The sequence below is a fragment of the Cydia fagiglandana genome, chromosome 24, assembly GCF_963556715.1.
Source record: "Cydia fagiglandana chromosome 24, ilCydFagi1.1, whole genome shotgun sequence".
NCBI classification, from domain to species: domain Eukaryota; kingdom Metazoa; phylum Arthropoda; class Insecta; order Lepidoptera; family Tortricidae; genus Cydia; species Cydia fagiglandana.
This window is the reverse complement of record NC_085955.1, coordinates 754803-769249: the sequence shown is the minus strand read 5'-3', so window position 1 is coordinate 769249 and position 14447 is coordinate 754803. Positions and strand designations below refer to the sequence as shown.

The 14447-nt window shown below is 38.6% G+C and overlaps 5 protein-coding genes across 5 annotated transcripts; 1 reads left to right on the top strand and 4 right to left on the bottom strand.

Moving 5' to 3' along the window:
* Positions 1–1813: 1813 nt before the first annotated feature.
* Positions 1814–2652, bottom strand: LOC134676485 (eukaryotic translation initiation factor eIF1). Its single transcript, XM_063534870.1, has one exon. The coding sequence runs from the start codon at positions 2506–2508 to the stop codon at positions 2176–2178; it is 333 nt and encodes a 110-aa protein (XP_063390940.1). The 5' UTR covers positions 2509–2652; the 3' UTR covers positions 1814–2175.
* LOC134676484 (protein D2-like) lies at positions 2529–3381 on the bottom strand. Its single transcript, XM_063534868.1, has one exon. The coding sequence runs from the start codon at positions 3350–3352 to the stop codon at positions 2792–2794; it is 561 nt and encodes a 186-aa protein (XP_063390938.1). The 5' UTR covers positions 3353–3381; the 3' UTR covers positions 2529–2791.
* Positions 3382–4622: 1241 nt separating this feature from the next.
* Positions 4623–6776, bottom strand: LOC134676065 (uncharacterized). The gene is made up of 2 exons (XM_063534349.1): positions 6632–6776; positions 4623–6554 (listed from the first exon to the last, which is right to left on the bottom strand). Exons 1-2 carry the CDS (start codon positions 6633–6635, stop codon positions 6157–6159), a joined length of 402 nt encoding a protein of 133 aa, XP_063390419.1. The 5' UTR covers positions 6636–6776; the 3' UTR covers positions 4623–6156.
* A 944-nt stretch (positions 6777–7720) lies between these two features.
* On the bottom strand, positions 7721–11899 carry LOC134676551 (uncharacterized). Its single transcript, XM_063534942.1, has 6 exons — positions 11795–11899; positions 10940–11119; positions 10163–10256; positions 9145–9318; positions 8164–8276; positions 7721–7848 (listed from the first exon to the last, which is right to left on the bottom strand). The coding sequence occupies exons 1-6, from the start codon at positions 11897–11899 to the stop codon at positions 7789–7791; spliced, it is 726 nt and encodes a 241-aa protein (XP_063391012.1). The 3' UTR covers positions 7721–7788.
* Positions 11900–12205: 306 nt separating this feature from the next.
* Positions 12206–12753, top strand: LOC134676515 (small nuclear ribonucleoprotein Sm D1). Its single transcript, XM_063534900.1, has one exon. It carries the CDS (start codon positions 12316–12318, stop codon positions 12694–12696), a length of 381 nt encoding a protein of 126 aa, XP_063390970.1. The 5' UTR covers positions 12206–12315; the 3' UTR covers positions 12697–12753.
* Positions 12754–14447: the final 1694 nt, after the last annotated feature.

The window sequence follows — 14447 nt, the reverse complement described above, 5'->3', positions numbered from 1 at the left end:
ATTCAACCACCAGGATAAATGCTTTACGTCAGCTACGCTCTTGTGACACCCAGAGGTGTTGCTAGCGTCCATAGGTTGCGGCGACCGTTTACCGTTAGTTAACTATCAGGCAGGGTTGTCACCAACCTGACATTTAAGTTTAACGCAAAGTATAGTTAGGTATAAAGTTATGATTTCCTGTGGCTAACGTAGCGTTTTCCTGTTCGTCCCTCTCGCTCTGCTAGTAAAGGTGACAGTGACAGAACTACATTCGATTTGCTGACTTCGAGAGAATAAATTCTTGCTGAAGCATCAATTCTAGAAAGATACAAAACCTATGATTGATGCTTTGTCCTCGCCGTGGCTACCGACGTTTCCTAAATTGAGAAATGAGTCATATGGCGAAGTCCGCCGGTGGCCGAGCCGTTATGCGTCACTTCATCAATGTCAAACACAAGGCAAATGAATTGTTTTTCTCTGATAGCACGTTCTCAACTCAAATACGGAAGTATGAATAATTTGCCACTAACAGGAAGCTGAATAATAAACCTTATAAAGTTAAAAAAAAACATGCTATTTTTTTTAAAACCTAATATACATTTCCGCCACCTTGCAAATTAGTTGTAAACCTAAAAGGCTTGCTACACGGTCGCCGACAAGCCTACTAACCGTCTGACCCTGGTCTGTCCTTGGTATGTGGGTCCGTCTGAGTTGGCTGGCTAGACGGTGGCAGACCACAGTGTGTTCAGAACTCGCGGACGGACAACACGTATTGCAAGCGCACAAAATGGCCCCTAACCTTGCGGATTGCATTTTGTTTTTCTTCCTTGACTTCTGGGGCGGCAAAACTTATTGGCGGGGCGCCAAATTTCATAATCTACTCATACTAGTGCAATGACAAAAAAATAAGTTTTTGGCAAAAATGTCATTTTTGGTACAAGCTTTTATCGCTGAATGTACTTTTCTTTCCACAGGCAACTAATTAAATACTCGTCGAGACAATTCTAAAAACCCCAAACACAATTAGGTCGCGTTGTTCTATCACAGGGTTCCTATGGCCACCTCCTGTCTCCATCATCAGATCAGATATATGGTACCATAATAATGCATTGTCACCCGATTTATATATGTATGCAAATGTTCAGCTCCATCGGAAACTAGAAAGTACCTAGGTCTAATTTAACTTGCAAGATTTGACCCGTACAAACATATTTACATACTTACATTAGGTATATTGCAAGTTAATAAAAAGCTTGGAAAAAAAGAAAAGGGTATATAACTTGATGAATTTGCTGGACTACGCTACGGGGCCATACATAACTTTCTGAGAATGAAGAGAAAAGTATTTGATGAATTTTTAGAAATGCTACTGAGTACCCATGGCGTGGCTATAACCACACGAGCGCACACGGCGCGTCCTCCAAGCGAAATGGCCTAGTGCGGTCGGCGACGGGCGGCTACACGGTTCCGGACCGACCGCTCAGACCGCGGTCGCTGGCGCGCGCTCGCATGCCAAGGGCGTCCGGAGGTCAAACGAAATTTTGTTGGTAACAACTGTCTACACGGTCCGGGACAGACCAAGGCCACGCGGTTTGGGGGCTTGTCGGCGACCGTGTAGCAGGCCTTTAAACTTTATGCTCTCCAACTCGAGTTCTTCGTAATGAGAGTAGGTCGCATGGCAACAAAAAATTTGCAGTGTCCGCGTCGCGTGACAATTAGGAATTGCCGCAAAGGCGCGAACTCTCATTCCTACTTTCACTATTACCTGCTATTGTCGACATTGGAGTCCCGTTATCTTAGCCTGCAAGTGTACCCGTGGCAATAAGGAAACCAGTTTTCTTAGAAAAACATGTTTAATTGAGACACATCATATAATCATTACAGCAATTTAATAAGTATTAATGTCGTAAAAAACAAAGTGATTATTACTATTTCGTTCGGCGTACAATTGCAACTAAAGCTTTCCAGAAACGCGGGAGCGTTGCTCGAAAATATTTACTTTATTATACACGGGAGTCAGAAAGGCACAGGGCGCGGGAGGCCTAAGCCTCGTTATACGATTTTCTCTGTAAACATCGGTGCTTTCTAAATACATTTTCGATAGGGTTATAACGCGCACGTTCTCATTTTATTTAGAGGACTATGATGATTTCACGATGCGGACATGTTAGGGTCGTCGAACGACCGTGGCGCGGCTTAGAAGCCGTGCACCTTGAGCTGCTCGGGCTTAACGAGCCCCGACTTGGTGAGCCACTGGCAAATGTTCTCGCGCTGGTCGCCTTGTAACTGAAGCACCTCTCCGTACTCGGGATGCTCGACCACGGTCCCGTTGCACGCGAACTCCTTCTTGCATGCCCGCACGATCTTCTTCAGGTCATATTCCGATGACAGGCCCTGCACCGTCGTCAGCGTCTTACGCCCGTTCCTCTGCTGGATTCGGACGTGGACTAATCCATCTTGAACGTCGTCTTCCGAGCTTTTGATAGCATCGGCGAACGGGTCGAATGTGTTGAGATTCTGGATGGACATACGATTGAACGTACAGTCTCTTTGTTTTAACGAAACGCTGCGACACGACGCACGTAAAATGTCACTGATAACCGATGTAGGTTGATGATCGCACACAGCAACGACCAATTTACGCAAACTCTAGAAATGTAATGGCGGACGATATGGCGGACCGAAAAAATGAGAATGTCACGCGGAGGCGGAAATTGTTATCGATCGAAACCATAGACAATCGTATTTTTACTTATAAATTTAATGCAGACCATTCACTAACTTTTGTGAAATGTTACGAAAAGTGAACAAATTAATCTTTAAGTTTTGCATATAGTTTAGGAACATAATCATCCCATTGAGCTACATAAAAATTCCCAGCAACGGGAGAACCAAGCTTAAATTGCTGAGCAAACTTAGCAATAGAGAAGTTGCCTCTATTTTTTCCAGAGGTACTAGGCAATTTCGGAATTTTCGAATAATCACACTTTTCAGGTTGTTTAAAGATCAAATACACGTATCGATGTAGACCAGTGCCTTTTGGTGGGCCTGATCCTATGTAATCAGACAACACTTCGCTTTTATTCATGTCACCGCCGTGAATATTTCCCACCAGCCAATGATGCCACTCTCTAAATTTCGGTTTCTCTCGACTAGGTGCATCTGGATCAACCATAGCCAGAAGATAATACTCTGTATCTTTAGCTGCCCATTTAATTTCAGGCTTTTCTTTGACTTGTGTAGGAGTTAGCTCTTTTCCAGTCTCAACACTTACACCGCTTTTGTATCGAATAGTCAGTAACTCAGAAGGCGCTGTGTTTATTACATCAGGTAAAACACAGTGTTTCTTAAAAATGTCTTGTATATCTGACATTTTATGTCTTGTTCAATAAAATTATAATAAAATATACTCACTACGTTTCTTTGGAAAACGTCAAATCAAGCACATCAATTCTATTTATCTCGTTACTAAGAAACCAACGAAAAAAAAACTAAGGAGTAAGTACATACGAGTATATGTAATTTATCACCACTTTAAAAGAATATTTCTTAAAAGTTAATATATACAATAAAACAATTTGGTGTGTGAACTAAAGCGGTATAAATTAAAATAATTTAATTAACCAATTTTGCTTTATATTTTAATGAACAAAGTATAAATGAATAACAAAAATACAGCTGTAAAGAAAGCCATTCATGGACCCGAATTGTTTATGGTTAACCTTTTTTTCAATCTGGCAACTTAGTTTTCAGTGTTACCAGGCTCAAATTTGTGATCGCACAGCTTCAATCAATCAAAATTAAACCTTATGACGTTTGGAATACAAGTCAAACTACTAAAATCATAAGTGGGGGTCAGCGCTCTTACCGCGAAATACAAAGTTCATATCTATTATCGTGATTATATTATTTATATCAATCTACTTTTTACGACTATCCTAGAGTCGCCATCAGATATATCGGAGCGGCCTAGATACTTAAAAATATCTGAACAAGCACTGGTACTGGCCTTGACAATAGAGGAGTATTCAGATATTTGTGAGCGTCTTGGCGGCTCCGATTTACCTATAATATGTATGCCGTAAGGACTGATGAATAAAGTATGAACATTGCACATACTCAACAACAACTGCACTGAAGATATACTAAAAATTGCACCACAAGAATAATATTCAGTATTTTTTCCTAATTATAAAAATCTTCTTCTTCTTCCTAGCCATAGTCCCATCATTTGGGGTCGGCTCTCTTAGTAATTCCTAATTATAAAAATAAAGGTCAAATAAAAGATTTAAATACTTTAATTACAAAACATATTTATTGCTGTAACTACTGTGGTATATCTTAAATTTTTTGTGGAATATATTTTGAAGAAGTAAGAGAATACTGGCCACTTGGCCAGACAGACCAGAAAATACTACGCATACTACGCATAATACGTGCGCATAGACATAGCAATGCTCGTGGGCAAAAATGTTGGTGCTATGCATGCACATGTTATGGCTCCTCTACACGATGGGCCAACGCCGGCCACTCCAAGGGACGCAGCCATGCGGTAGAATGAGATAGCAATATCACTTGCTCCCTCTAACGCATAAATGCGTCCCTTGGAGTGGCCGGCGTTGGCCCATCGTGTAGAGAAGCCATTATGCAAGCAGTGTGCCATCTCTAATACGGATCTGTAGAGTCAGACCAAGAATAGTCTACAGTGGATTTGATAGCCCACAAGTATTATTTTAAACATCAAACTTCTATGAAATTATGACATATAAATGACAAAGGGTGTGGGCTATCAAATCTGCTGCAGACTTTTTTTGGTCCGAATCTATATTCCAATGCACAGATGCATGTCTACGCAGCTTTGGAATTAATAACAATTTTAAACCACCTATACAAAAATTGATCACTAAATTTAAAATTAGATTTGTCATATGTTATGTATCTCATATTTAGCAATGTTTGAACATTTTGAAAAGTGATTCACAGGATTTCTAACATTGTGCACTACAGAAGGACAAGTAAGCAATTAAGGACAAGTAAGTAATGGCAAAAAGGACTGTTTTTATCATCAATTCTAGTTTCTAATAATTAATTAAAGAATTAGAACATAATTATAATTATCAAGGTTTGGAAGACATACATAAATATTTGTAATGTTAGGAGTTATTCATAAACCTGTCAAGTCACGCACATCTCTGGTGGAAACAGCCAAATAAGTCGTTATGTATGACACCCATACCACTATAGTCCGGCCAAAAAGAGTTGAAATTTAAAAGTGGCAATACTGTTGTGTCGTCCCTTTCAAATCAATATATATACCGGGTGTGGCTTGTAATATGAGCAAAAAATTTAACTGTAGGCTGTACTCCTCATACTGATCAACATTTGTTCAACGACTTTTAAAAATAACTTGTGGTTTGATTTTTAATACACTTTAAAGTTTATTGTTATAATTTTGTTCTGTTTAAGGTGTGACAAGCAACGTCAATCACAATGATACGGAGTAGGGATGGTGTCCATTGAAGATAATATTTATTTTGTATGATAAATAGGGAGTCTAAATACTTCATAATTTTTAAAAGTTGTTGAACGAAAGTGTCACCGCTTGACGAGTACAATCTATGTTTAAATTATTTGCTAGTGTTACAAGCCACACCCGGTATAAGAAAACAGGACGACAGTACAGTATTGCCACTTTTTAGTTTCTACTCTTTTTTGTCAGACTATCTGTGTATTTTTAAACAGTTTTATTTAGCTTGACCCCATCTTCTTTATATAAATCTATTTTCTGTTAAAAATATAATTATGAATTCGTAAAAATTAGAGCAAAAATCTAAATTAGGTAAAGAAAGGTGACCACCACTTTCTGGGATATACACAGTATAGCTAGTAGCACAGAATAAATAATAGTACTAGGTACAGAAGACTCACTCTCTAACAAACGCGTCTGTCACGATCAGCACAGATATGGCCGCTAGGTGGCGACAGCGCCACGCGCGGCTTATGGCAAACCCCAAAATTGGTGTGGAACGGATGGACTTTTAGCTACCTGTAGCAAAGCGACGAAATCGCGGAGTGAGCCACTACTGCTAGTAGGGGAAAGAAATTAGAGCAAAAATATTACTCAATATTAATCTGTGAAATAAAAACTTCACTTTGCTTGACGAAAATAAAAGCACCTTACATTTCCCCTCCATGTCTAGCCTTAGCCCGCGCCATAAGCGTCTCTATCGTCACCGGCTGGTGCATTTTCTTCGTAACATTATCATTTTGCACTTGCAACAACACTTCCTGAGTATCGTTAAGTCTTTTACACAAATTCTCGATCCGGATCTGCTTCTCCATAATCTCTGCCTTGATATCTTCGATGTTCAGGGCCATGTCGTCGATATCGAACTGAGGCAGCTTCCGTTTCTCGTAATTCGCGAAGCTTTCGAGTCGCAGTTGAAGCAGCTGGTTTTCTACACGAGAAGTTTTGTGTTGGTAGTCAATACATTTCTTTCCGTACTGTTTGCGAGTCTCCACGACCGCAGTCATTAAATTCTCGCATCTTTCCACTAATGATAGCTCGTCGACGTCTGAAAATTGTTTTGATTATATTAAACAGAATGCTTTTAGTGTGTATACATCGTTATGTATTTATTGAAGTACGTACCCATTCTTCATAAGATTAGCTTTAATCTTATGCTTAAAACGATTGTAAATTTGTAATTGCTCGACTTGTAAGCAAAATAAAAATTAAAAACAACCAAATTGAAAAGGAATCTTTCTGTTCTTGAAAAAGTCGTTAATTTTGTCAATTTGACATTTTCAACAACATACTAAATTTAAAATGTGGCAACATTACTGCCCGTGTTTATTTTTTTAGGGTTCTTTCATGTGATAACGGTCTGTAAAATGTAAATAGTAAAGGAGACTATTAATATAAAAACTCAGAAAGATTGAAAAAGAGCTAAAAGAAGTAATAAAACCTACTTAAAATTATATATGTTTCATGCTTTCATGCTTCATTAAATGATTAAATGTATCCTTATAAAATATCTTTTTCTACTAGACTTGCCAGAGCTAAACTAAAATAACTACTAAACAAGCAATGAAAAGGTTAAATATACTGCGTCAAGCAAATCTTGTCAGTAGCAAACGGCGGCAAATTTGAAAAATCGCGGGTTAGCAACACTGTGTTCGAATAATTCGAAAATCGCGTGTCATCTTTGTTTTATCTGTGGAATGTGGATCGCGAATGACAGCCATCATCTTTGTTTACAATCTGAATCGATTCTATTTCCAGAGATATTTCTGCTGTGTCGCCATTAAATACCAATATATTAAATAAAATTGTGCTTAATCAAAGATAAGGTGCCTACAATGCTTACAGTTCCAAGATATAAATCTAATAAAATATTAAAATCCAATAGGACATCTACCTGCTGAAGCAATGATTTTTATTCATTACATTCTTGTTTAACGGCATATTCCACTTCTAATTTTATTTTGAGATCTTCAAATTCACCACACACCGCTTTTAAATTGTCCGTTCATACCATTTAAATGCCATTTAATAACAATTTCAAACATTTTCAATAGAGAATCCACGAGTGACAATTTGAATTGACGTACGTAACAGGGCGCGCTCAGCGGAAAAAAAAGTTTTGGTTCGATGTACATTGTACATTGCTGCTTTTCTTAGCGCAATACTACTCTTTGAGTGTTGCCCTACTTTAGTTTGCTTTACATTGCTACTGACAAGATTTGCTTGACGCACTATATTACATAAATTTATTAAATATTCATAATTATTACACTAATATGGAATCAAGGAGTCACAATATCAACACTGCTCTTTATCATCTTCATGAATTCTTCCACTGAGACCTAAAACAAAGTATAACTATATAATAAATAAATAACATTTTAATATTTTTAAAAACAAATACATTCCCAGTTGTCCCCGCTTCATGTATAAGTATGATGGCGGTCAAGTGGGGAGGAGACAAATGGGAATACACATAAAAATCTTGTAAAGGAAAACAACAGTTTCACTTATATTACTTGTATTAATTGTAAATAAACAGGGCCATTTTACACACCAGCGAGAAAAGTCGTGGACTCATCTCTTTCCGCACAGACTCTAATGTAGAAATATTCAGCTTGCTACAGGTCCTATAAAATTTAGAAATTATTACTTACAACTCCATCGTAATCTTTATCAGCATCATCCATCATCTCTTCAATTTCTTCATCCGTAAGGTAAGTGCCTAGAATCTCTGTGACCGTCTTCACATTCTCAAAACTTATGGAACCTGCACAGAAAAAAATCAAGTTGTTAAAATGTGCACTCTGCAACAAATGCGTTACAAAACTGCACGTACGTAACCCTACGTAAACCTTATCGACCATTTGTAGACTTCATAATCATCATCATCAGTAGCGGATTTGCCCTAAGGCCCAGAAGACAGTACATAAGTATAAGTCGCAGCCTACATGCACAAACAGCAATAGGAGTGTTGTACTGTGTTACACACACACATTCTGTGTACTGTACATCGGTGGACCTAATTACAAAAGGCATAAGATCCAGCGATGTAGTTAACAGTGTGGGCGATACGAATACAATTCAAGTTTTGAACTCATACTCGTACCGATGTAGAAATAAAAGAAGTTTCCAAATTCAAAAGCGCAAAATTGACCCTGGATCTCACGATGCTTGTTTTTGAAAGTTATAAATAATTGTCCTCATAATAATCATAAATGTGTAGAACATAAAAGTTTTCGGGATCTGACTTAGTAGTGTGAAATTACCGAATACACATTAATAAATTACATTGACACATCGATAAATTTGAAGAAGCTCCGAACCCTGTCACAATTATCTAATCCTTTTTAGGCCCACTTGCACCATTCCACTAACCTGGGGTTAACCGGTTAAACCTGGCGTTACCATGGTTACCAGTACAATTTGACATTAGGTTAACGGTTTAACTGATTAATCCCGGGTTAGCGGAATGGTGCAAGTGGGCCTAAACGAGCAATTCTTGTTGTTGTTAAATTTGCTTTTGGACGGTTTTCGGGGGCGATAAATCGATCTAGCGATCATAATTATTTTTGTGTTCTTATCTGTTTTCCGAGCAAAGCTCTGTTTCTCAGATATTGGCAATTAGAACATGGTACCAGTGTCATCGACGTCGAACAGACGAAAACTTTTCATGATGTCCCCATCAGTGTCCAGCGCCATGACTTTACGCATGAGAAGCGTCTGGAAATTCTCGAAGCTTAATTTTCCGGAGCCTCCCTTGTCGACCCCGTTGATCATCTGCTGCAGCTCTTCAAAAGTTGGTTCATAACCTGGAGGTTAATAAGTAAACGTCAGCAAAAAAATATGCTCTTGATATACACGGTGGCCAAAAAATAAGTGCGTTCCCGTTGCCAGGGACGTTTCGGGATTATACTGAGCAACTTTTACTGTGGGACCAACTCCGAAATAACGAAAAAGAATTACCCTCCCATAGAAAATAGACCAGCCAAAATGTATGAAACAGCCAATTTTTTTTCGCGATTTCGGGGTTGGTCCCATAGTAAAAGTTGCTCAGTATAATCCCAAAACTTCCCTACAAACGGTAATGCACTTATTTTTGGGCTACCCTGTATACGTTTGTACTAAATTCTTAGTTCAAAAGAGTTATTCCTTCTAGAGTCTGTTCGGAAAGCGTCGTGGAATGTATTGGGCCCCATACATTCCACGAATCTTCTCTTTCCTAACAGACTACACGGTCGCCGGGAACTTTTTGTTAGCCTTCCTAGTCCTTTCATAAAGTGGCTGGCTACGGTGAAGATAAGCGCTTACGACGAGGTTGCTAGGCAACCAACAACGTTTACAATACATACGGTGAATTACCCAGTGTAATTGCACAATTAGGTCTGACTGTGACCTAGATAGACAGTGGCGGTTTTTCCCAAAGGCCAAGTAGGCCCGGGCCTAGGGCGGCAAGATATTAGGGGCGGCAAATTGTGACAAAAAATTCGCTGATGATAATAAGAAATAACTCAAAATGTAGTCAATTTGATGGGTGCTGAGAAAGGGGCGGCTACAGGGCCTGGACCCTAGGGTAGCAAAGACTGCAAATCCGTCACTGTAGATAGAAATACCATTAGATACATAAAATTGCTATTTATTATACTCGTATCGTACCAAGAGCTTTTATAGCCACTCGAAAATCTTGAGCGTTCATTTTCCCTTCTCCGGTGTAATCCAGCAGATTAAATGCCTCACGCAAATCATTTTCCTGTAATGAATAATGTAAAATGCTGTAAGTAAAATGAAATACAGCTTACGAGTAGCTACTGTTGGAAACAGACATCCTCTTAGCGCCACTTGCACCATCCCACTAACCCGGGATTAACCGGTTAAACCTATAATCCAGTGTCAAATTGTACTGGTAACCATGGTAACTCCAGGTTTAACCGGTTACCTCCCGGGTTAGTGAATGGTGCAAGTGGGCCTTACAAGGGTAGTATTTATGCCAGACCTAAGCGAACAGAGGACTTCATAAACACCATTAAATATCTTGGCAGATTATATGTGACGTCCCACGGGTAAAGGTACCTTATGGAGGTTGGCGCTTACGCTATAATTAACGCCGCCCCAATATTATTGCGGCGCTATGCGACGTAAGCGCCAGCCGCCATAAGGTACCTTTTACTGTGGAACGTCACAAATATCTACTGTTGTGGCCGACTGATACAGGTCTCCACGCGATATTTTCCTTTACAGAAATGATATTAGATTTACACCTACACTCCGCCACTGCTGTGATATTAAATTGAATAATGTTAACAAGCGTTCCAGCGGGACTTTGGCGGGATTTTGCTCAGCACAGGGAGAATTTGAAAGGGAGAGGGGCCTTTATTACCCAGCAATGGAACAGACAAATAGGCTAAAAAATGTTAATAAAGTTGTTGCATCCACCTGTTCTTTCGTAAACGTAAGTTTGGCGTGAATTTCACGGTTGCCAGTGATTTCTTCTGTTTCAGTAACTTTTTCCTCCTTCTCAAGCGAGAACTCGGCAGTAACCGAAAGTATGTTGTCCTCCATTGTGTACACTACATCTACAGGGCTATGAGTATGACTGCATCGATCTAACAGTCTCTTAGCAATAATGTTGCCTGTTATGTACCTACCTGTCTTACCTTCTTTTTATTATATACAGTAATATGTAATGTGCAATAAAAGGTTTATATTGTATTGTATAGTAAGTACTTAGATAGGTAGATAGATATACTTAGAGTTCATTATTTCACCAGGTATTTTATACATACATATACATGGACCCTGAAAAGGGTGTAGCATAACAGGAAATCACAAGTTCACTTATTAAGTTATTGATAATGATGATGATTCTTCCGGCCGATTACGACCATGGCGACCACTTCGACTCCTAGATAGCTCGGCGCTTAAGTTATTACATAAATATGTGTTATTATACATAGTATTGCTGGTGTGTCTTATTCGAGTGTATAATGTGGTTTTGTTTGATAGATGCCTCAGGCTAGCAATAAAACGAATAGTCATACATACTCCTCTAGACGGTCTTCATCACATTAAACTTACTACATCTTCATAAGTCCAAAGACGTCTAATAGTGGAATGGCTCTCTCAAGTAACTAATCAGTCACTAGTCAGGCTAACTAAATCAACCATGGCTTTGCCGATCATCGGTCCATCTACTCCTCTTGTAGTCTCCGGTCTTTACATGCTGCGTTCATTTAATTTAAGTACTTAGGTCTTCATCTTGTGGTAAGTATGTAATATTAAGTAATTTACCTGTTCCAGAGTGAACTTTAGCCGAGCAAAGATTGGTTTGTTTACTAACTCCGTCTTATTTTCTTCCACAATACCAACGATGGCTGATAGATCATCAAATGACATTATTATTGTAAAATATGAAGAAAAAACAGAAACGAGGACTAGAAACAAAGTTTGTTTCAGTTTAGATTTATTTAATTTATACACTTAAGAACACTGCCCAGTTACCATTAAAGTACAAAGAAATCTCTAGAGTATTGAAGTCCGTCAAAAGAGTAGAATAGAAGTTACAGTAACCTGCCAGTAAATTAATTCAACACTGAAGAAAGAGATTTTATTTGACAGAATTTAAAATTAGAACTAAATTCTACCATTTTTACGTATTTTTTATAATGGTAACTTTACATTCCTGTTGTCAGTTGTTTATCAGAAAAAAAAATTGACGCCGCCATCTTGCATTGTTTGCTGTTTGAGGTTAGAATAGGCGGGCAGACGCCGGAATTGTTTTTGTATTTAACTAGCTAAAATTAAACTTAACCATGAAACTGGTTCGTTTTTTGATGAAACTCAGTCATGAAACAGTGACGATAGAACTGAAGAATGGCAGCGTTGTACACGGAACAATCACAGGCGTCGATGTCGCCATGAACACGCATTTAAAGGCTGTTAAAGTTACGCTTAAAAACAAAGAAGAACTGCAGTTGGAGACATTAAGCATCCGCGGGAACAATATTAGGTACTACCTGTTGCCTGACAGTCTACCTTTGGAGACCCTTCTCATTGATGATGCGCCGAGAGGTCGCGGCAAGCGTGAAGGATTCCCGAGAGGCGGCGGCGCTCGCGGCGGTCGCGGCAGAGGCCGCGGAGGCCCAAGAGGCGGCCGTGGAGGCCGAGGAGGCAGGGGTCGCGGACGACGATAAACTAGTTCATAAGCTACAACCTAAGATTGTGCGTGATTATTAAGTATAAGTTTATTCGTAATCCGGTGTTTTTATTTCTAATTATCATATCCCTCAAGGTAGGTGTGCTTAAATAATTTCTGAAGCTAGCTGACTAGGCCCGTGATTTATTACTAGCCTTTTCCTGCTCAAGTCTAAACAAATTTCTTTCAACATTTTTATTTATGTTATCAGGCTTATTCCAAACTATCAACATTGCACATGTTAACTGCTCTTCAAGATTATTCTAAAAAACCTTAACCAATTTATGGACCCGCTACTTTGTGCCCGCATCCTTGTCAGCTTGCAATAATGATGATGATTGATCAAAACTATCCTATTTCCTTCCCCAGGCCTCAAACAAGCTCCTTACTAAATTTGTGTCATTAAAAAAAAAGGGTACTTATTGTCGGTTGTCAATAAGGCGCTATTTCCATATAACTTCACAACTGACAAAGTAGGTGGAAGTTGAATAGGTATGTCACATTTTCATCTAAATTAGTTTAGTGGTTGAAGCGTGAAAATATAACAGACAAGTTACATTGGCATTTATAATATTAGTGGGGATAATTAGATATGAACATATGGTGTTGAAATGCAATCGTATGCTTGGTTTTATCAAGCGAACTGCAAAACCTTTCAAAGTGTCAAACAGCCTAATTGTTCTATACTCCGCATTAGTTCGAACTACGCTCGAATACTGCTCGTCGGTTTGGCACCCAATTTATAAAACACACTCTGATAGATTGGAATCAATACAGGCAAAGTTTTTACGATATCTTTCCGCTAAAAATAAAACGCGTCGTGCGCTTCCCGAATATACAGATAGACTGTCAGCATATAATTTACAATCACTATCGTCCCGACGCGATGTTGTTGATCTGGTTACACTCCATAAAATTGTGCATGGTGGTCTCGACAGTAACCTCATGGATTATGTCTCCATTAGAGCCTACAATAAGAGAACGCGGAATCGAGAATTGTTTGCCTTGCCTATGGTTCCTAATAACAATGTATCCAATAATGCGCCTATCTTTAGAATGTGTCGTTTATATAATAACTTGGATATTGATTTAGATATTTTGAACATGTCTTTACCTAAGTTCAAAAATGTTTTGTTGTCCCAAAATTGTAAGTAAATACTTATTATCTTATCGTGCTATAACTATTTATTGTACTATATTCTTTTATTATCCTTAATAACAGAAGATTTTTTAGTCAAAATTGGTATTTAGCTTAATAATTATTATTCCATGATAATGTTGTGTACAATTATAATCGTAATGTAAGTAATGTATAAGTTGCTTATGTAAGAAATATTTTATAATGTTGTTTGCCTGCATTATGTTATTGTACCTATTAAAATAAAATAAAATAAAATAAAATATATGCCCAGCAGTGGGACACCAAACTAGGCTAACAAAAAAAATAAGTACATTACCACAAGCGTACACCATTTTTCAGTTCTTGAATTGATAACTTTCTTTCAAATTCAAATACATACATGTATTTCAAAATGACTGCTAACCCTGGGGTGGGATGTTGCAAGAGGCACTAACTGGCCATTTCAAAGACGGAAGGAAATAGGAAGGCAAGTTATGCATGTTCTGTTAAAACAGACATCCTGAGGCCACCTTCATTATCACGTTTCTTAAGTACCGGGGGCAGGCGTGGCTCACTCCGCGATTTCGTCGTTTTGCTACAGGTAGCCAAAAGTGCATCCGCTCAACCCC